The sequence below is a fragment of the Meriones unguiculatus genome, chromosome 2 (genome assembly GCF_030254825.1).
Source record: "Meriones unguiculatus strain TT.TT164.6M chromosome 2, Bangor_MerUng_6.1, whole genome shotgun sequence".
NCBI classification, from domain to species: Eukaryota; Metazoa; Chordata; class Mammalia; order Rodentia; family Muridae; genus Meriones; species Meriones unguiculatus.
Genome location: NC_083350.1, coordinates 52,454,313 through 52,477,945, shown reverse-complemented (window position 1 = coordinate 52,477,945; position 23,633 = coordinate 52,454,313). Strand labels below are relative to the sequence as shown.

Below are 23,633 nucleotides of genomic sequence, written 5' to 3'. Positions count from 1 at the left end.
GTCCCGTGAACCTGGCACAGAAATCCTATACTGAAGGTATATGCCTTCTTGGCTTTATGACTAAATATTTTATTTTGGGGAGAATATAAATGGAATTTGTTTTTTATTTTAATTTCCAGATATTCATAACTAGTATATAGAAATATGATTGGACTATGTTGGTTTTGTTACCTGTGTCCTAGCTGAATTCACTAGCTCTAAAAGGGTATTTTTTTTTTAATTAGGTGTTCTCTGGGATTTATACTTAGATAATCTATGTCATCTGAAAATAAGAAGAGTTGGGGTTGTTTTTGTTTTGTTTTCCTTTTCCAGTTTAATGCCTTTTGTCTCTCTTCTTTGTCTCGGTAAATTGGGACTGCTCCGAATGAGTGGTATACTAGTCAGGACTCTCTAGAGACACAGAACTTACAGAACAGACATATATTTACATAAATATATTTAAATATTTACACAGAGATACTCATATAAATATATAATATGAAATGTTATATATTTGTTAAAATATATTTATAAAATATATATAATAAAATACATATAAAGGGAATTAGAATAGCTTACAGAGTGTGGTCACAGGCAAGAATGGCTGCCTATGAACAGAAGGTCCAAAAATCTAGTAGTTGTTCAGTCCGTGAGGCTGGATGTCTCAGCTGCTCATCTCACTGGAAACTGGAAGAAGTAGGCTCTAATACTACTAATATACCAGGGAAGGCAGGGACTTGCTAGCAAGGGTGAGAGCAAGCAGGCAGAGAGAGAGGCACCTTTCATCTTCCGTGTCCTTTATATATAGGCTAGCAGCAGAAAGTGTGGCCCAGATTAAAGGTGGATCTTCCCACCTCAAAAATCCAGATTATGGGCTGGAGAGTTGGCTCAGTGGTTAAGAGCACTGTCTGCTCTTCTAAAGGACCCGGATTCAATTCCCAGCACCCACATGGCAGCTCACAACTGTCTATACCACCAATTCCAAGGAATCTGACACCTTCACACTAATACACATAAAATAAAATTAAATAAATTAAAAAAATTTTTTAAAAAAATCCATATTACAAGTGGGTCTTCCCACTTCAAATAATTTAATTAAGAAAAATGTCCCTCACGGGTGTGCCCGGCCACTTAGGTTTCAGTTAATTCTAGATGTAGTAAAGTTGACAATCAAGAGTAGCCATCAAAAGTGGTGATCTTCTTCCTGATCTCACTGGCAAAGACAGCCTCTACATGTTTGCATTTTCATCATCTCTTTATCAAGTCAGGGAAAGTTTCTATTCCTGGATTTTTTGATTTTTCATCATAAACCTATTGAATTTCTGTCACATGTTCTTAATATCTCAACTGATATATGATGAGGTATTTTTTCTTCTTTAGCTGCTGACTAGTGGTTACAACATTGGGTTTTAGGTTTTTGCTTGCTTGTTTCTGATTTTTTGAGTCAGAATCTTGTTATGCAGCCAGGTTAACCTCAAATTTACAACCCTCTGTGCTGGGACTACAGGTGTACACCACCCTATCCAGACAGACTAGACTTTGTTACATAGAAAAAAAATTGAGGTAGTGTCTCTCTATGCAGCCCTGGCTGGAACTCTATAGACCAAGTTGGCCTTGAACTCAGAGATTCTCCTGCTTCTGCTGTGATTAAAGGTGTGATTAAAACACTCCCACATAGAATCAACTTTTCCTTTCTGTAATAAAACCCCTTTAGCTGGGCATGCTGGCACACACCTTTAGTCCAAGCACTTGGGAGGCAGAAGCAGGTAGATCTCTGTGAGTTTGGGACTAGCCTGGTCTACAGAGTGAGTCCAGGACAGCCTGGGCTACACAGCAAAACCCTGTCTCGAAAAACCAAAACATACACATACGACACCACCACCACTAACAACAACAACCCTTCAGTGATTATTCTTTTTCTGAAAGAATAATTTACTGAATAAATTACTGAACTTGACTTGTCTCTATCTTGTTGGAGAGTTTTGCATCTACATTCATGAGGAATGTTATTCTGAATAGTTTTTTTTTTTTTTTTAATTCTTATCTGGTTTAGGCAGAAGCATAGTACCAGAGTTATAAATAAATTAGGAAGTATCACTTTTGCTTCCATTTTCCAGAAAAGACTGTAGAGCTGATGGTAACTACTTTTCAATGCTTGGTAGATATTGCTGGTAAAACTATTTGAACCTAAGGAATTCTTTCTTGGACCATTCCCACTACAAATCAAACCTCCTTAAAGGCTATCAGACTCTTTACATTGTTTTCTATGTTAAGTGTAGGCAGCATATACTTGATTCCTTGAAGCTGGGAGTGGATTAAGAGCTGTGAGCGTGCTTACTAACCACCCTACTGCTGAGCTTCATCCATGATGCCTGGGTTTCTGAAATAGGGGTCTCTCTATGCAGCTCAAGGCTGGTTTACCAATTGCATTTTTACTTGTGTTCAGGTCAACTCACCTTTCTACTCTTCTTTCTCTTCTCTCTCTCTCTCTCTAGTTTTGTTCTTTTTTGAGACAGGGTTTCATTCCAAAACCAAAACAAAAAAACCTTAAGGTTTAATTTACACATTGTTTTGAACAGCAAATTCTCATGCTTTCTACTTGCTACACACATGAACACCCCTTTGTCCAGCATAACCATGCAACTTCTTACACACTAGAGAAGTTCGATTACAGTATATAGGAATTACCTAATTTATAACTTAAACTTTTATATCAGGAATGTACTATATAACAGTTCAATATTATACACAAGGAGTCCAGTACATATTCTCCCAGGGAAGAGGAACTGCCATAATTCTACATGGTCTGTGTGGTGGTTTGAATGAAAATGTACCCACAGGCTCACAGGGAGTGACATTATTTGAAAGGACTAGGAGGTGCAGCCTTGTTGAAGGAATATGTGAGTGGGCTTTGGGGTTGTAGAAGCCCAAGCCAGTGGCTCTCTCTCCCTTCTTGCTGTTTGCATATAGGGATATACCCTTTTCAGCTCCTCCAGCACTATGTACTCCTCCTGCCTCTGTACTGCCACGCTTCTCACCAGGATGATAATGGACAAACCTCTGAAGCTGTAAATTAAATGCTTTCTTTTATAAGAGTTGCCATGGTCATGGTCTCTTCACAGCAATAGAATATTAATTAAGATTCTTCTGTGTGTGTGTGTTTGTGTTTCACTTCTTTGCTGATGCTTTCATTTGTTTTAAGAGTGTTAATAACAACTTGTTAGGCAATTTTATGATAGCTGCTTTAAAAATTGTTACTAGATTTTCAACTTTTGAGTTTCAGTGTTAGTGCCTTTCTTAGTCTGTTTAGGCTACTATAACAAAATACCAAAAACTAAGAGTAATTTAAATAATAAACTTTTGTTCCTCAGTTCTAGAGACTAAGAAATATAAACCCAAGTTGTTGGCCAGTTCCGTTCCCTCACTGAAGGGCCCTTCCCAGGGTGTAGATGACACAACCCAAAGGAGTGATGCTCTCTCTTCTCCCTCTCAGGAGAGCTCTATCCCACACCCATGGCCAAAGCGTTGAGGAACTTTAATTCACACATAGCTGCTCTAGCAAGAGAGTACATCCAAAGATCTTCTAGGTTTGTGTCATCTGGCTGAAATACAAACATGCCTTTGATCCAGGAAACAGAGGCAAGAAGATCTAAGTTCAAGGCCAGCTTGGTATAGAGCAAGTTTCAGGGAAAGAAAAACTTAGGTCCAGGCATGGTGGTACAGGCTTTTTTTTTTAAGATTTATTTATTTATTATTTATACAGCATTCTATCTGCATGTACACCTGCTTACCAAAAGAGGGCAAAAGATCTCATTATAGATGGTTATGAGCCAGCATGTGGTTGCCGGGAATTAAATTCAGGACCTCTGGAAGAACAGCCAATGTTCTTTAACCTCTGAGCCATCTTTCCAGCCCCTGGTATGGGCTTTTAATCCCAAACAATGAAAGTAAACTTAGTTTGCAGAAGGAAACACCCATTGAAAGTGATGTCTAACTGAGTGGCAGAAACAGTGATAAATCAGAGAAAGATTTGACAGAATAGGATATGTGCAACTTAAGGAGGGAAGGAGGGGAAGAGAGAAGGAAGAGAGAGAGAGCAAGAACAGTTTCACTGGGACAGCTTTACAGAGAGAGGTTGAATAAGAGAACACTGTAGGCACAGGTAAAGACAGAACAAGTCAGAGAATGAGACGGATCCAGAAGATTAGAAAAGATAGCTAGAATCAGTTTGAGGCCAAGCAGAGCAATTTAGAGGCCGAGAGAAAAGCCAGATTGAGTAAATCAGCTGGGAGAGGAGTCTGAGCCGGAATAGCTAAGTTGAACCAGCCAGCCCAGACCTCAGAAAGAACTAGAAAGGGTGAGCTTATAAAGCAGTTAAGTCTCAGAGGCTGAAAATATTCTATGCTTAGGTTAGACTGTAAGACTAGAAGCTTCCAGGACTAGGCCTAGGTTAGCAAAAGGGGGCAGTAAGCCTCCAAAACAACTGAAATAGGAAAACAAGAGTTCTTTTTATACCTAAGCTTAATTATCTCCTAAGCTTGTACCTCCAAACAGGATCATACTGGGGGGATTATAACTTCGACGTATGCTTTTGAGGAGAACATAAACATTCAACTCATAACACCATCAGTGAAACTGTCTCACCTTATTCAAGCTGTGGCCTTTCCAGTTCTTAATTAGATGAACGATTTTCAAGTATATGCTAGATATCTAAGGTTACAAGAGTTAATATTTAAATTCTATTTAATCTTCTTTTTTTAGTAGGTAGTCAGTGGCCTGCTAGTTTTTGTTTGTTTGTTTTGGCTGGTTCTAGCAAGTAGCAAGTTCAGTTTTCAGTGCTAGTCTAGCCTGTCTCCTTCCTGTGCAACCTTCCACACGGCAGTTTCTCAACCTTTTGCTGTGTGGATGCTGGTCAGTTTGTTGTTGTTGTTCTTGTTTTGTTTGTTTGTTTGTTTTCTGGATATAAATGAAGGATTATCCCAGAACTTTGTAGGTAAATTTTAACTTTTCAGATATATTCTTAAACCAATCCTGGTCCTTCACTCTAGGCTGAGAGAATAAAGAACACTTGGCTGATCACTAGGTGCAGGATCTTGCTAATGGAAGAATAGCTCCCCCTATTGGCCTCTACTAATACCACCCTTGTAGGGCAATTGATGTGCTCATTTGGGGAAATTAATAGTTCCTGCTGTTTGTTCACTTACACCATTCACCGTACCACAGAGGGCAGCTTTCTGTTGCCACTAGGGTGGGAATGGAAGGACCGATTCCCTATCAGCCCCATTTACACCACTTCATCAGAGAGGAAGTAAAAAGTCATCTCACTGTTGCCAGGTAAGAGGTGGTATTCAAGTTCCCCATCAGATTTCTGCTCACACCACCCCAGCACCACAACCAGTCTCTATGCCTAGAATGTGTGTGTGTGTGTGTGTGTGTGTGTGTGGTATGTAGATGTGTGGTGTGAGAGTGTGTGTGTATGGTGTTGTGTCTGTGTGTGCGCATATGCATGCATGACAAGAAAGACCATAGAGAGGAGCTACTGGGCAGAGGGTAGAAACACTGCAGAGTCCTGATTCATACTGCCACTGTGATTAGGTGCAAGCTCAGGCTTCCCAGGTGATTTCTGCTGAGTCTGGTACAGGAATCAGAACACAGGGCTGCTGCTACCACCAAGCAGGAAGTAGAATTCTAGACTTCCTTACTCATCTTCTACTGGTAATGAATGTATATTATGGGGTGTTGGTCAGGGTGCGATGGTCTGTGACAGAAGTAAGACAGGTGCTTTTTTAAAAATTTCCTTCCTTCCTTTCTTTCTTCTTTTTCTTTCCTTCCTTCCTTCCTTTCCTTCCTTTCCTCCCTCCCCCTCTCTCTTTCTTTCTCGTTTTAAGACTGTTCCTTTTCTAACTAGAAAGCGAAAGCTTCTTTCAGTGTTTTAGAATCTACTACTTAAGCCAGGTTTGGCAGCACATGCCAGTACTTGGCAGGCTTTGACAGAAGTATCACATGTTTGAGTCCAGCCTGGGCCCCAGTGCACTCCAGGTCACTCTAGGCTATGTGCTAAGACCCTGTCTTGGGAAACAAAAAATATTTTAGATTATCTAAAATTTGTTGGAATTTCAACAGCTGAGATTCTCCAGTGTCCAGGCTAGAATATGTAGGGCTAAAAGAAGACCCAAGACAGACACTGCCATGTTGTTCCTAAGGCTCCAAGATCCCTGGTCCAATCTGCCATTTTCTTGGTGGTACCTTTTAGAAATTCCCATATTGCATCTAACCCAGGTTTTAGTTATCCTTAGTGGGTGCAATAGGAGACATGAGCTTGCCACAGGGTGAAAAGCTAAAGAATGTTATACCTTTTTAAAGTCACACTTAATTTTTTTAATATTTATTTCTTTAATGTGTATATGTGTACATACATATATGTTATGTATGTGTGCATGCATGTGTGTAGATTAGAAGACACACTTGCAGGATTGCACTCAGGTCATCAGGCTTACTGGCAAGCATCTTTATACACTGGCGCATCTGGCTAGCCCTGAAACAACTTTTTTGAGAAGAAAGAAACTTCATCTAAATTGATTAAAGTTACTATCAATTCAAGAAAATTGATACCCTTCTTCCTGCAAATTTCATCTCAAATCTGAGAAACACAGAGACATGGCCAATATCTGACAGGATTGCTTTTAGTAAACAGAGCGAAAGCATCACCCTGTATATATGAGGCATTACCTCATAGGATGGACTTAAAAATGAGTTATCCAAAAGTGTGAAAGGATCTGTAGCCAGGAATATGAGACATGTTTAAAAAACAAACAAATAAATGCACGCAAACCTGTTTCAAGTCAATCTGCTTGTGCCAGAGCCAGTGCTGACAGGGCATGGACAGACTGGTTCCATGTGAGCAGAAGGCCAGGTCCTGGCACCCAGTGCAGAGCTAAGGACCTAACTAACTTCAGCCTCCTGAGTACCCAGACTGCAGAGCATGGAAAGAGGAAGGCGTGGCTCAGGCCAGCAGGTACGAGGGTCATGTTTTTGTGCTGTTCCGTGGATCCCTTTGCACAGGGAAATGGATTTTTAGACAAAAATGGAAAACTAATAATCTTTGCCTTTCCATTTTCAAACCTTTAAAAAATTATTCTTGCTTTTCTACACTAACTAAATTATGAAGAGAAAATGTCATTGTCTGAGAACAAAAATTCAATCATACTTTCTCAGGAAAACAGAGAAGTAAGGTTAAGTAGGTTTTCATCCACAGAATACACGGAACCTGGAACAACTTCTAACTTCTTACAGACCCACGTGATGCCCAGAGCAAAGGTGACAAGTGGGAAACCTGTAAAGCCCTGGCCACAGAGCAGCAGATATGAGCGTGTCCCAGCCTCTGCCTCACTGGGCGGCACACGCGCTTTTCTTCACCCTGTCCAGCCGACCACCAGCACAGCTGTAGGGGAGAGTCCCAGCACCATTCTTTCATGTGCCACAGCTCTTTCCTGTCCCTTCCTTTTGATTTTTAGACTTACATATTTTATTGTTTCACATGTATGAGTGACTCTCCTGCACCTACGTATGTGCCCCATGTGTGCCTGGTGCCTCCAGAGATCAGAAGGCGGCACTGGATGCCTTGGGAGTACAGTTACAAAAGGCTGTGAGCCAACCAGGCTCCTCTGAAGAACAACAAACACTTTTCAGCTCTGGGCCAGCTCTGCAGTCCTGCCGCTACCTTCTAACATGCATTGTCTCTATGACAGACATGTGACTTTGTAAGATAACTAAAGACATGAACACTTTTTTGGGGGGGTTGTATTGGGGTGGCTTGGTTATTTGAGACAGTCTCTATATAGCCCAAGATGGCCTGGGAATTTACTCGTAGTCCTGATGAGCCTAGAACTCAAATAATCTTCCACTTTAGCCTCTAGAGTGCTGGGATTATAGCACTGCGGTTACAGGTGTGGTCACCATGCTTGACAACTCATTTTTCATTTATTAATATCTCCATCTTGACAGTTGTTGGCCCTGTGAATGCAGAAGTGTTTTCAGATCCACGAGGTCGAGTTCTACTGATTAGCATATTGACTTTTGGACATTTGATAAAATACACATCCTGGATTAGTTGTGATCAGATGTGATAGAAGGTATTGAAAGGGTAACAGCTGGCTGCCTCATTGGGTCCTGAGGATAAATGTTAGGCAATATATATAAAGACTCAAACGTCATAACCTTTTGCCTCAGCCTCCCGAGCACTGAGATTACAGTTGTGTGTCATAACATCTGGCTTTAGCACATCTTAAGTAGGTCAGCACTAGCTCCACTATAAAAGTCTTGGTAGTCTCAGAAACATTTCTAGAGAGTCTAAAGGATTCCTAGGACCCACATGTTAGAAAGAGAAAACCAGTCCCCATAAATTGCTCCAAACCAGAGCACCACAGCGTGCACTCCCCACAGCCCTGCAAAATAAACACTGTTAAATCTGAGGGACCTAAGCCATTTTGAACTAACAAACAAACTGCCAAGGACCTAATGCTACCCTTTTAAGATTCTCCCCTTTTTTAAGGAAAAGGGCCAAGAGGCAGACAAAGGCAAAAGGGGCTATGAGGAAGAAAAGAGGGAGGGAGGACCTGAATCTACAAAGCAGCTGTCAAAGAAGGTTTTTCCAGGACCACAGGACTCACCTGAGAATACAGAGCAGTATTTTGTGATATTCCCTGGTGTTATGTGAGCTTACCATCCACCTCAAAGCAGAATTTCTTTCTGGGAAGAGCTGTATCAGTGAGCCATCCCAGAAGTTAGGGGCACAAATTCTCCTGCTTTTCCCTCTTACACCTTAGCCTGTGTGGAGATTTAGGGCTAGGGAAAATTCAGTCACCCTCTTGTCCCACCCTGATTTTATGCTTTGGAAACAAACTGGAGACCACGAAAAAAGAATACATTTGCTACATTAAAAAAAAAAAAAAAAAAAGGACAAAGATTTGGGCTTCTTCCTCTCTTGTCTACTCCTTATTTAAGAAAAATAAGGTTTATTTTTCTTTTATGGGCATGAGTGTTTTATCTGCAAGCATGTCTGCACTGTCTGCAGAGGCCAGAAGACAGCATCAGATCTCCTGGAACCAGAGTTACAAACAGTTGTTAGCTGTCATGTGGATATTGAAAACTGAACCTAGGTCCTCTGCAAGAGCAGACATTGCTTTTAACCACAGAGCTATCTCTACAAGCACCCCCCCAACACACTTTTTGTTTTTGTTTTTTTCTCTGTGTAGCCCTGATTGTTCTGGAACTCATTCTGTAGACCAGACTGGCCTCAATCTCAGAGATCTTCCTGGCTCTGCCTGAGACTAAAGGCTGTGCTGAGATTAAAGGCTTGTGCCACCTCTCCAAGACATATATTTTTAAAAACAAAGAAAACCAGAGCAAATTTGGGTTTAATCCTAACCTAAAAATTCCAAAACAAAACAAAACCCAGAAATGCTCTGAGCAGTTTTTTGGCTTTTGTTTATTCATTTTTGTTTTTGTTTTTTAAGACAAGGTTTCTCTATGTAGCTTTGGCTGTCCTGGACTCACTTTGTAGACCAGGCTGTCTTCACTCACAGAGATCCTCCTGCCTTTGGCTTCCTAAGTACTGGACTACAGGTATGCACCACCACGCTCAGCTCTGAGCAGTTTTAAAAATAGCATATGAAGGATTTTTCTTTTAAAGTGATTTGTCACAAGTCATTTTCAAATTATTTTACGATATTATTGCATGTCTACCACAAAAGCTTCTAGGTCAAACCTGGCAAAAACTAACTAGAAAGACCATCACATACCTGTTCATCCTTTGAATTCTCCATCTCTGCTCCCTCCTTGAATTTGGCCAGTGCACTCTTGAGGTCCTGAGATGTGTACGTGTTGGTGTTGATGTCTAGCCTGTCCACAGAGAAGCTGAGAGTCAGAGGGACGAATTTCTCCAAGACAGTGCTTGTGGGTGACTGGCACCCAGAGTGAGCCTGGCCAGGTCAGTTCTAGCTCTTAGTACACTGTTGTACCTCTGCCGTGGGCAGCCAGGATCCAGCATGGTAACCATACTTGAAACCAAAATGGGCTTTGCCTTTCTTTCTCTCCTCTCTCTCTGTCTGTCTCTCTCTGTTTCTCTCTCCTTCTTCATGAGACAGAATGACAAGGCACAGGGCAAACAGAGGCTGACTCTGGACAGGCTTAGAGCCTGTTGCTCCAGCAAAGGCCCCTGGAGGAAAAGCACTCAGACACAAGAGTAACAGGAACCCTTGACTATAATATTCCAGGAAGCAGAGCAACAGGGACCTGAGACCTCAAAAATCTCCCATGCTTGATTTGACAAGCTAACTTGTCTCAGTGTTTGAGTACAGGTGGTCTATGTCAATCTAACAATGAACAGATTTGACAGACCCAGGAGCAGAACCAACAACCACCTTCCACAGCCACTGCCCAAGAGGACAGAGGAAAGGAAACAATGGGTACTTTCAAGAACCTACAGAGACTAGAGAGGTCTCTGCCACACCTCCCAGGAGCTGATCAGCTTCAGCCACCATCTTGACTGGGCAGAGTCTTTTTGGTGGAGAGAAGGTGAAGTCTCAGAGGCAAGTGTAAGCATGGGGCAGACAGATGGAAGTGTGCTGATGTCTAGCCACACTGTCCAGCTGTGGTAAGGTTAAAGACAAAGTAGGACTTTCATTTTCTTTCACAACTGAGATTTTATTGCTTGAGAAGCAGAGTACACAGTTCATCAAAATCATCAATGACTGATAATCAGACCTGATGGACCCTCCACTAACTTGGTGCTCCTTCACCAATTAGCACCCTTTGCACAGTGCACCCCTCCCTCCTTCTGACTCTCCTGGTTGTTCACGATGCTTGCCTGACTCCTCAGTCCTCCTCCATCTCTTTAATGATTCCTCACCTCCCACCTGAACCCTATATTCTGGAATACCTCACAGTTAGGTCCTGAACAACCTTTTTCCTAACTCTAAAGTAAGACATTAAAATATTTATCTGACAGTGATGCCCACACTAATAGCTTCAGCTCCCTCAAACAGCAGGATCTTACAGATAACCTGCTAGGGTTAATCTCGATTAATTTTAATTAATTAATTAAATTAATCACGATTAATTTCGTGATTAATTTTAAACCTCATTTCACGACAAAATATCTATGGGTTTATAAAGCATACCTCTGAGTGTATCCATAAAGGAATTTCTAGTGGAATTAGGTCATGAGGACCCTGTCCTAACCGAGGGCTTAGATTCTTGATGGGTTCACAATACAGTGGCATTTGGGAGAGGTGATGGAAAACAGAAGGTAGATCCTCCTTAAGTTATCATTCTTGGTGTGCGCTCACAGAAAAGGGGAAACTGGATAGTATATTAACTGATGTAATCTCCTCTGGTCTCAGATTTTTTTTTTCCAAAAACAACAACCTCTATGTATTCCCTTATGATTCTGGCTTGGTACATGGCATATATGCAGCAGTTAAGAGGACAATTTGCAGGGGTTGGTTCTGGTCCTCTCCTTCCACCTTGTTGGTCCCAGGGATAAAACTCAAGTTATCATATATGGCAGAAAGTCCCTTTACCCTCTGAGCTAGCAAGCCAGCCCATCCAAGCAAGTCTCGGATGCTTAATACATACCTCACACTTATCTAATAAAAAGCATCACTCATGATACTTGTCTCTAAAAATCTGGCCCAACTGCAACTTTTCTATTTCAAAAAATAACACCTCTAAGCACCCAGAGGCTCCATCCCAAAATGAGGCCTTATTCCAAATCTTCTGCTCTTTCTTTAACCTCTGTATCCAATTCTTCAGCAAGTCCTCTTAGCTGCCCTTTCAAATTAACTCTGCATTCACCACTCTCCACCGTGATGCCCTGGACTTAGTCACCACTGTATTGTGTCTGATCTACTGAATGGCATGCTGCTGGTATCTGCTTCTTTGCTTATTTTCAGTCTCTTATCCAGACACTACAGTTATTTGTTAAGCTATACTAAGTCACTCTCTTGCCTAAAGTGCTCTAGTCCTTCCTACTCTAATGAAAGGTGAGTGGAGAACACTCAGAATGCTCCCTTAATGCTCTACACGCTGTGTGCCACCCGACACACATCGACCTCCTCTTCTCATCTCTTATGTCTCCTACCTTCTCTTCCCCTCTAACCATCTGAATCACTTCCCTATTTCTCAAACCTGACAAACCTGGGGCTCTTTTTGTTCCATCTGCCTCCTGAAGTGCTATAATCCCTAAACTCACAAACCTAATTCTTTATAGGATTTAAATTCTCTTTCTTTAGCTTTTAATTAAAATATGTTGAGGCCTTCCTTCCCAAATCATCCTATCTAGCCTGGTCTTCTGCAGAGACTCATTACCTTGGCTCATTTCTTCCCTAGAACTTATTATAATTTGTAATGATCTTACTCATATGTTTATTTTCTTGGTTTTATGCCTGTCAATCTCCACGAGGCCTCCACTCACCTTACGGAGGCTACCACTTCATCTGTTTTACGATTTCCTTCCCCAACACCTGTCCCACAGGCTTTCAATAGCCTTTGTGAAATGAATTAATACAGCAGGTAAACAGTTTGTCCTTGGCTTTTCTCTTCACTATTTTACCAGACCGCAGCATGGCAAATACCCGACTCAAGATGGTACAATTCAGATGGAGCAAAGTTTGTCCTTCACTCCTCTAACATAGAAGGAAGCTTCAAGGAAGATTCCAGGGCAAAGAGATGTTTGTTCTATGAAGATGTTGACAGGATATAGAATAAAACTTTTATGTTTTTTATGCCTAAAAATATGCCTGAAGTCAGGCAATGCCAAGAGTACCCTCTGGGAAAACCTTACCCAGGCCTAGAGCCCAACAGGCATCGTAGCTCTAAGTAACAGCCAGCAGGCCTGGTGGAGCAGCTTGGCACCCCCAATCTCTCTCCTGCACAGCAGTTTCCCAGCTCATCTGAGCAAGCTAATAGAAAGTACATGCCTTGTCTTCCAAAGCACACTAGTCAGATAAGCAGAATAATGTGCCGATCCCAGGACGCTGGCACCAGGCCACTGTAGAATAGCCAGGAAGATAAAGGAGGTAGGGTGGGGGCTCTGCCCAGAAAAGCCTGTAATAGCTGAGAGAGAAGAGGAAATGTCCAGCACATCCTGAAGGCCATCCTAGGGCAAAGCTCTCAGAAAATAGTCCAAAGGAGAAAAGCAAAGAGGAAAAGTAGGAACAGGTATTTCTTCTTATGGTGTCTCTACATATCACAAGAAAGACTTTTGCTGTAAAAGGAGCAAAGACAACCTAGTAAGTGCCTCTACTGATGACCTGCACTCGGGGGCAGGGGAGATTGCATATAAAACAATACACCAACAGCTCTAAATTCATCAAGTTCCTAGGTCAATAGTCTTAAGACAAGGACCCTGGCTTTTTCATTACAAAATAAGAATTGGACTAGATGTGAGAGAAGAGTTTAAAGTACCTTGATACAATGAAGTAGGTGTGAAGTATGTGTGCACGCATGCTTTCTGGAGGTGGGAAACAGTAAGCAGGGCTATACAATGATATCTGATCATTCTTCTATGACTGTGGAACAGGAATAATTGTAATATTTGGTCCTCTTCAAGTCAGGCCTATATACAGAGATGGAGAGGAGGAGAGAGCTTCCCCAGTTTGGGAAGACGACAGCTGCCTCCATCTTAAGGTAAATTAGAATCTTCTAACTGTAAACTCTTCTCACTGCCCACATCTGACACGCTACTCTGTCAGGCGAGTACAGCTTGACTAAACAAGTGTGTGGGCCATAAATGACCTGTATGTCAGGTATGTCAAGAAAAGGGGTCTAGAAATCCTTGCCAACTGTGCCTAAATTTCCTTACCTCTCATTCAGCAAATACCAAGCAAGGAAAACTTGTTAATTCAAGGCAATTAAAAGGGAAAATAGAAACTGTTAATTCTGTAAAATCAAATCTCTCAAACTGGTTATTAAAAAGTTAGGAAACCTATACCCACTGGGAAATGTGTTAAATTCTACTCACATACTACAAGAAAGCCTATTTTAACACTGACTAACGAGAGGAAAAGTTGGTCTGAATTAAAGACTTTTAAAGGCAATTTTATTGTTCACCAAGGAAGTATCAGTGCAAAGCAGAAGGCCTAACAGGCTTGTTTTAATGAACAGATGACTCATCTGTAATCAGTGCATTAATTGTTGGGATTCAAATGGGTGCTCTTCAAGTACTGAGGAAACAGCTTCACTTTTAAGGAAGGTTAAGCCTTCCCCCTACTGCCTTTTAAAAAGAATCTATTATCTTTGCAAGATATTTCCTTCCAAAGATTGTGGAAGCAAACTTCCATAAAACCCTGACAATTTTATCACAAATTCTACTGAATTTCAAGTAAAAAGTATAACACACTTAGCTGGACATGGTGGGCATGCCTTTATTCCTAGCACACTTTATTCCCAGACAAAGGCAGATCTCTGAGTTCAAGGCTAGCCTGGTCTACAGAGCAAGTTCCAGGACAGCCAGGACTACACAGAGAAGCTCTGTCTTGAAAAAAACAAGCAAACTAACAATTCACACCCATGGATTTGGGTGGCTTTGCTATTATTTCCAAATCAATGTCATCACTCAGCTTCCCAGACCCTGGGATCAATACAGTACCTTCTGCCTTTTTTAAATCCTTTCAGATTATTTTGGAATTTGTCTTCTTGTTGGAGTTTCACCTCTCTTGCTCCAGTCTGTAGATTCAGTCGCACATGGGATCCTGCAGGAACAGCCTGACCTGAAAGTCAAGAAGAGAAGAGTTGTGTGGGGTACAGGAACCATGGTGGGATACTGGGGTAGAGCAGGGTAGAACAGCTAACATGCCAACAGGCCTGAGCACTTCCTGAAGATCAGAGTACCATGTCCAGCTTACCTCTTAAACCCAACTCGCTCTCCTGACTCCCACACACTGCTCATCCTGACTCCTTACTGTTATGACAGAATCTATAAGATGATAAGGCAAGGTGATCAAAGGACCAACATAGCAAGATCAAGAACATGATAATCGAGTCCACTTTGTATCTTCTGTGAACTTGGCTAACACGCTTTGTTGCTATACGCAGTAGTAAATGGTGAGTAACTCCTCAACCAGCTATCAAGACACTGAGACATTACCGTCCTTTTCCTTAACACTCTTCTTGCCCCTCCCTTGCCAGTCCCACAGCATCCAAGATATCTCAGAACGCTAGCAAGCTTCCTAGCTCATCATCCTCATTTTTTAAAGCCAGGCTCTTTTTCATTTTTTTTCCCTGATCACAGAACTATATATCTTTTTTTTTTTTTTTTGGGGGGGGGGTCCAAAGCCTGTATGCTACAGTTTGGGACATAAAATACGTGGTTCATAACAATTATTCAAGAGAAAGAAAGGTGCCAAGCATGGGAGTGCACACCTTTAGCAGAGGCAGAGGCAGAGGCAGAGGCAGAGGCAGAGGCAGAGGCAGAGGCAGAGGCAGAGGCAGAGGCAGAGGCAGAGGCAGAGGCAGAGGCAGAGGCAGAGGCAGAGGCAGAGGCAGAGGCAGAGGCAGGCAGATCTCTGAGTTTGAGGCCAGGCTGGTCTACGGAAAGAGTTCCATTACTATGCAGAGAAACCCTGTCAAAAAAAAAAAAAAAAAAAAAAAAAAAAAAAAAAAAAAAAAGGAAGCCATGAAGGCAGCAAGGGAGCAGACAGCAGAGCTAAGAGAAACGGAAAAACTACGCCCACTTATCTCTGAGGAACAGATCCGTTAGCTAGGGAAACAAATTTTGTGAATGGATGGGTTATGTGCATGCAATAAAGTACTCAGGGATAGTTTACAAGCAACTATGCAATATTATGTCCTACAAATAGAATGTTATACTCGTTCATTCAATCATTTACAGAAACTGGATTCACCAGGCAGCCATTACACAGTGGACCACCATAGCAGCTTCTAGGAATACAAACGTATATTTTTAGGTTCTAAGAATAAGAAAATTATTTTAAAACTATATAGATATGATATAGAGATAGAAGTATATAGGTTCTCACCATGTAACCCAGCTAGCCTCGAACTCACTATGTAGCCTAGGCTGACCTTGAACTCTTGATCCTCTTGCCTGAGCCTCCTAAGTGCTGAGATTACAGACATGTACCAAAACATCAAACAAAAAAATAAGCATCTATGGCTGCAGGACTGAACATTTCACAGAAGGAGATTTTTGGAAACTGAAAATTTTTGAAGCAAAAATGATGCTTCTAAAGCTGGGAATGGTGGGCACACACCTCTAACCCTGGCATTGAGAAGCATGAGGTGGGAGCTTTTCTGTAAAAAAGAACAAGAAGAAGTAAGAGGAGGAAGAGGGAAGAAAGGAAGGCAGGAAGCAAGGAAGGCAGGAAGCAAGGAAGGAAGACGGGTAGATGATCCTGGCACTTGCACTTTGCCTTTGCTTTCTCTGCATACTGGCACTGAGTTTGATTCAGGAACACAAATGAAAAACAGGCATGGCAGAAACACCTACAATCCCAACACTCAGAACCAAAGAATTTTGAGTTTGAGGCTAGCCTAGCTACTCAGTGAGTATGAGGACACCCTGAGCTACATAGTGAGATGTTTAAAAACAAATGACAGTCTGCAAAAAATTCCTTGTTTTAAAAAAAAAAAGGCACCCAGAGGTACAGCAAACTAACAAAACAAACAGCACAGTCCCTTCTGGATGTATATGACAGAGATTTGAAACCACAGACTAGCACAGTTCATTCCTGGCTGTATATTACCCTTGATATGCACAACTTTGCCATCTCCAAAACCTGCTCTTGGTTTGTGTGTTTGTTTGTTTGATTGTTTTTCTGCTATCTCTCCTCCATCTTTTCTTTTATGAGAAGGGTCTCACTATGTAGAGCTCTGAATGTCCTGGAACCCACTATGCAGTGCAGGCTGACCTCAAACTCACGGAGATTCGTCTGCCTCTGCCTCTTTAGTTTAGGGGTTAAAGGCCTGCACCATCATTCCTGGCTAATGAAATCTATCTATCTACTTTGATTTTTCAAGGTTTCTCTGTGTAGCTCTAACTGTCCTGAAATTCACTTTGTAGACCAGAAAGTGACTTGGCATCAAACTCAGAAATTCATTGGCCTCTGACTCCCGATTGCTGGAATTAAAGGCGTAAGCCACCACTGCCTGGCTAATAAAAATTATTTAAAGGGGAAAAAAAAACCAAGAATAAAAACAAATTCTTATAAATGAGTATATACTGTGTGTGTCTTTCTGCTTCTGAATGATCGTTTCCAGATCCCACCATTTGCCTGCAAATTTCATGATTTTCTCCTTTTTAATTGCTGAGTAGTATTCCATTGTGTAAATATACCACCATTTCTGTATCCATTCCTCAAATGAGGGATATCTGGGTTGTTTCCAGGTTCTGGCTATTATGAATAAAGCTACTGCGAACATGGTTGAACAAATGTTCTTATTGTGTACTTGAACATATTTTGGATACGTGCCTAGGAGTGCTATGGCTGGATCTTGAGGAATTGCTATTCTTAATTGTCTGAGAAAGCACCAGATTGATTTCCAAAGTGGCTGTACAACTTTACATTCCCACCAGCAGTGGAGTAGGGTTCCCCTTTCTCCACATCCTCTCCAGCATGTGTTGTCACTTGAATTTGTGGTCTTAGCCATTCCGATAGGTGTAAGGTGAAATCTCAGGGTTTGTTTTGATTTGCATCTCCCTGATGACTAAAGACGTTGAGCATTTCTTTAAAATTTTCTCTGCCATTCTATATTATTCTACAGAGAATTCTCTGTTTAGTTCTGTACCCCATTTTTTAAATTGGATTACCTGATTTGTTGCTTTTTAACTTCTTGAGTTCTTTATATATTCTGGATATTAGCCCTCTGTCAGATGTAGGGTTCATGAAGATCCTGTCCCAGTCTATAGGCTGTCGTTTTGTTCTGACAACAGTGTCCTTTACTTTACAGAAGCTTTTCAGTTTCATGAGGTCCCATTTATTACTTGCTGATCTTAGAGCCTGTGCTGTTGGTGTTCTGTTCAGGAAGTTGTCTCCTGTGTCAATGAGTTCTAGGTTCTTCCCCACTTTTTCTTCTAACCAATTTAGTGTGTCTGGTTTTATGTTGAGGTCTTTGATCCACTTGAACTTTAGTTTTGTGCAGGGTGATAAATATGGATATATTTGCATTTTTATGCATGTAGACATCCAGTTAGACCAGCACCATTTGTTGAAGATGCTGTCTTTTTTCCCATTGTATGGTTTTGGCTTCTTTGTCAAAAATCAAGTATCTCTAAATGTGTGGATTTATTTCTGGAGGAGGACCTCCCCTATCAGTGGACTTGGAGAGGGGAATGGGAGGAGATGAGAGAGGGAGGTACAGCTGGGATACAAAGTGAATAAACTGTAATTAATATAAAAAATAAAAATTTAATTAAAAAAACAACAACAACAAATCCTTCCTCCATCTTTCCACAATGGCTTTTGTCCAGACTATCACCATTTTTCATCTGGACACTATCATAAATTTTCCCAAAGCCTCTCCCCTACCTCCCTGTGTGAGAGGAAGAGAGGCGAGAGAGAATTGATGAGCATAATCTACGTAACCCTTCCATTTCAAACCTTCTGATGGTTTCCTGTGGTTCTTGGGGGAGGACAAAAAGAGTCAGCAAGGTCCACCAGTGACTGCCTCTTCAGCCCTGCCCACCCCTTACTTCCATGATCCGCTCTATGGAAGAACATGTCCCTCAATTGAGGCCCATTTTACCAGCTGTTCTCTCTGCCTAGAATGCTACACCTAGTGCCAGCCTCCACCTCAGCTCTCCAGTCCTAGCTAAGGGTCACTCACGTGCTCTGAGCAGAGGCTACATCCTCAGACAGATATATCTGTCTAGTAGGTTTCACAGCACCACAAATCATTTTTATGGCATGTAACCACAACCATCTTTATATGTTTGTAAAGGGTATCTGGTCTTATGTTCACCATTTTCTTCCTAGCGATTACTTCAGGCTCAGTACGCCGTGAATGCTCAATAATTTGTTGAGTGAAAACTTTAATACAGAAAGAGAAATCTGTTGACTGACAGATTTTTACTAGAGCAAATAAATTCATAACAATTAGTCACATTAAGAGCTATTTTTAGTAGTAAAGTACTAAGTTTATAATAACAATAGTGATATCTTAACATTTTCTAATCTTGGTCTCAGTTAGAAACAGGATAAAGAAAAGATATGAATAACAAGAATACATAAGCTCTGGACATACCAGATTAGACTGTGCTAAGACAGCCCTGGAAGGAATAGGGGTCTTATGTGAATAATTATTTTATTTGGAGAAAATTCCAAAATTGCTCTTTTCACATGAGCCGCCACAGGGGGCAAGAGAAAGCACAATAGCACTGACTCAGAATACAGGTTAAGTTCACTTAGTCTATAAAACTAGTGTGGCAGCAGCTGCAGGGACAGCAGAAAACAGCATTTCAAATGTTTCCACCCTGCTGGGAAAAATGCCAAGTTGGAGTGTGATCTGACCTGCATCTCTTAGCGTCTATAAAAGAAGAAAAAACAGCAAACAAACAAACAATCCAAGCACTGGGAAAGAGCAGAAATGCCACAAGACAGCCCCAAAGAGAAAGAGGGGCTGGGATGGAAGCTAAGACAAAGGGCAGAAGACTGGGATCCCAAACCCGTACAAGCCCCAAAGCCTACAGAGGCTACTGACCCCCCACTGACTGTTTGGAGATAGAGTCTAAACCCGAATACCCCATTCCACAGTGATTTCATTTCTAAAGAAAGCCACCTCCTGCTTTACCTCCATTGACTGTCAATGCTTTCTATCACAGGCCAGGACACAGGCCTGTGGCTCCTGCTTTTGTCATCTGTAGCAGATTCCAAGGTTTCACCAGTTTTCTCCCTTTACTATATCATGTGACCCTGGACTTCTTCTTAACTAAGGACAGAGTGCTCTTTCCACTGGACTTGGCTTAGGAGATGCTTTGGCTAACAAGATACTAACAAATGTGCCATTTGGAGCAGGCTTTCATTCCTTGAGTTTCTATCATCAAACCCTGTCACTGCTAGACCTCTGTCCAAAGCAGCCTAGAGACTATGGAGCCAATCAGATAAAACCTGCCGGCTGGAGGCAGGCACCAAGTCCAGGCATAATCAGCCACATCAAGCTGATCTGCAGAAATTTATTTTGAGCCACTTTTAAATTTGTTTTGAAATTTGTAAAAAAAAAAAAAGGGGGGGGACAGTTTCCACATATTACAAATACCCTTTCCCAAAGTTAATAGCTGACATACTCATAGAAAAATAATAGTGTTAAGTAATTAAAGACTACTTTCAAGCCTTATCAAAGTTACCATTATCCAGTGATTTCCTTGTTGTAGAAGTTACTGGGTTTTATTTTGGGTTCCCCCCTCTTTTCATGTATGTATATATATGCATGTTCACAGAAGTGTGGGTGCACATTTGTGGAAGTTCAAGGTTAATATCAGAATCGTCCTCTTTATTTTTCCACCTTATTCTTTAAGGCAGGCTCTCTCAATCAAACCCAGAACTCACAAATAAGATAATTTCATTAGCAAGGTCACCCTCGGAATCCCCTCTGTATTGGTGACTTTCCTATAGCTGAGAAGAAACACCACAACCAGGGCAACTTATTAAAAGAAGGGTTTATTTGGGGCTTATGGTTCCAGAGACAGAGAGATGAGAGTCCCTCAGAGCGAGAACATGTGGCAGCAGAAAAAGCCTCCAACAGCTCATAATTGGAACCACAAAATAGGAACCTGAGAGAGCTAACTCAAAATGGCCATTAGAAAACTTCAAAGCCCCAGTGACATACTTCCTTCAAAGAAGACACACTTCCAAATCCTCCCCAAACAGCCACAAATTAGGGACCAGGTATGGAGGACATCTCATTCAAACCTCCACACCCAGTCTCCACCTTCTAAGGCTGGAGCATGGTAGGGGAGCCACCATGCTCACCCCCATTTATGTGTGTTCTGGAAATCAGTATGCTGGTCCTTATGCTTAAAGCCATTTCTCCAGCTCAAGAAGAGTGATTATTTTGCTGCTCAAATTATTTCAACTTTAACAATTAGTTTGTTAAAACTGTTCCTTTGGTTGGCTCTTACATTACTTTAACAAGTACTTGCCTCCTCAACACCATTTTCTTTTTCCAAGTATTTCTTTACTTCCTGGTACCATAAGAAGTTCCATCCTCACTTTATAATCTCTTTTTCTCAGCCCTCATTTCTTATTGGAGAACAGTGTTTAGAAACCAACATTAATGATAGAAATGACAGAAATGCTCATTCTTACCAGGGAGCCATTACTCCTAGCACCTCTGAGGGGACACAAATCATCCATGTATAAAGTAGTACACATATACACAAAGCTCTATTTCTGTTTGTCTGTGTATATTTAATATATGCTTTTGAGATAGGGTCTCACATATGTAGCCCACGCTCAGGCTCCTCATGGGCCCCTCCTTCATGAATGTGTATCACCAAGTCTACTTTCTGTGGTGCTGGGGACTGAACCCTGCCTCATGCTAGTCAAGCACTCCACCAGCCCTTATCTATAATGTCAAAACTTACAAATCTATACTGATACTACAGACTCCAATCATAACAGAAACATCTGTCTTCTCGATATCTTTATCTATGACTGTTTCTCCATCCATGAAAAACCTGTATCTCATTATCTATGACACATTTATAATAAAATTAATGATACAATGTAAAGCAAATAGTTTCAAAAATGCTAAGCTATGGGCTGGTAAGATAGCTCAGTGAATAAAGAAGAGAACCAACTCCTATAGTTGTCCTCTGACCTCCATACATGAGCCACGGTATGCATAAACACAGTAAAATGCTATAAACAAAAATGCAATGCCAACCTCTACCTTTATGAGAAACACATTTACCAAACCAGGCCCCAGCGTTAAAGTGCAGCACTTTTGTCTTTGGCTTTATGCTCAACACCACTTAGGCTGCTGTTTCTCCCCTACCCTCTCTGGCAGGGCTCTATCATTAAATCTGTGGCAGCTGGCTCACTTTCGGTATTTACATTACTATTTGTGTTCCCATCCGCCTATATCCTGGCTGCTTTACCTGCTTTTCTGGGCTATATGAAGGGTATATGAGCTATGACTGCTTCTAAGAGTCAGAGGTACACAAGAAGGAATTACTGATGCTTTAAGCCAACAAGCTTTAAGGTGTTTTGTTTACAGCAGCAATTCACCCCAGTGGTCCTGAAACATGAAAATTAAGAACAACTAATAAAAAAAATTTCTTTTCAGTGTTAAAATGTCCTTTTGCAAATGTGATAATGATGATGATAGATGCTAGTTGGCTGCTTCTATGCTAAAATCTTTAACTCGGCAAAGTAAGATGTTGGCTTTGATTCCCAGAATTTTCTTTTGAAGTTTTTCTGCTCCATGGAACACCACAGTCTAGAAACTATACTTGTATTTTGTTTGAGAATTATTCCCACTGTATACTTTACATGATTGAACTTGATGGTATATGAACTATCTCTCAATAAATTTGTTCAAAATTTTTATTTGTTCCGATAAAGAATACTATCCTTTTAATCCTTGCACAGTAATCAGTTTATCAGATGCAATCTAATGGTAGCAAATAGTTCCAGGGGCCAGGACAGCCTTTAAGCACAGAGCCTAGAAACAGTTCCAGGAAGGCACTTCTGGGAAGGACAAGAGAACAGAGTCAGGAAGCCTGAGACCATCAAGCATCCTGGCAGAGGGACTTGGGAGAAGAGCACATAAGAAAGGGTGATCCCGGGGAAAGGAGACACCTGTCCATGAAGGAAGGCTGGTGAAGAAGAGAAGGGTCATCTGTCAGGACACAGAGAATGGTAGGGCCTGTGAGAAGTACCCTTTCAAATTCAGTCAAATTTGCACATATGAAAGCTAAACAAAACATAACCATAAGTAGAATTCAGCCCACAGGTGCCAATTTGTCACTGCTGGAAAAGATACATCTCACCCATTAACAAATGTTACCTGACTCAGTATTTGTCCTAGCTCTTCCTAGGGCCCAGTGATTAAAATTTGTCCCTCCTGGACTCACAACCACAGGGATATCACAGGCAATGAGGTGTGATGTCAACTGGCTGCCCAGCCTCCACAGACACAGTGCCGGGTAAGATGGATGCTCTTGTGCCTGCCTGGCAGCAGATGCTACCGCCATTTTGTGGCTTCAGGAGGGAAGAGGTATGAGGTATATTCTGTGGGTTCCTACTAAGAGCTTCTCCACTCCAAGGGCTTCTAGTTAAACCTGGATACAGAGAAGCCAAAAGGCTGGCTCCACTGGCCACATATAATGAACACTTACAACAACAAATAAAAAAAGATGGGGCAGTTGTGATGGCGCACACCTTTAATCCCAGCACTCGGAGAAGCAGAGGCAGGAGGATCACAGTGAGTTCAAGGCCAGCCTGGTCTACAAAGAGTACAGGACAGCAGGGCTACACAGAGAAACCCTGTCTCGGGGAGGGAGGGAGAGAAGAAGACAAAGATGGAAGCCCTTCGATCAATACCCTAACACGGAAGTGCTGACATCATGATGAGCAATGCCTGGGAGCCACTGCCTGCCCCACTCAGAAGCAAGGACCAACAAAACGCAACAA

At 41.5% G+C, this 23,633-nt stretch overlaps 1 protein-coding gene across 2 annotated transcripts in view; it reads right to left on the bottom strand.

The window, feature by feature from the left end:
• The window catches only part of Sil1 (SIL1 nucleotide exchange factor), a 223,131-nt gene that overhangs the window by 65,697 nt on the left and 133,801 nt on the right, over positions 1-23,633 (bottom strand). For both annotated transcript variants that reach the window (XM_060377458.1, XM_060377457.1), the window contains exons 5-6: positions 14,630-14,750; positions 9,780-9,879 (exon numbers count right to left, since the gene is read on the bottom strand). In XM_060377458.1, coding sequence (XP_060233441.1) covers positions 9,780-9,879; positions 14,630-14,750 — 221 coding nt within the window. The remainder of the gene's footprint in view (positions 1-9,779; positions 9,880-14,629; positions 14,751-23,633) is intronic.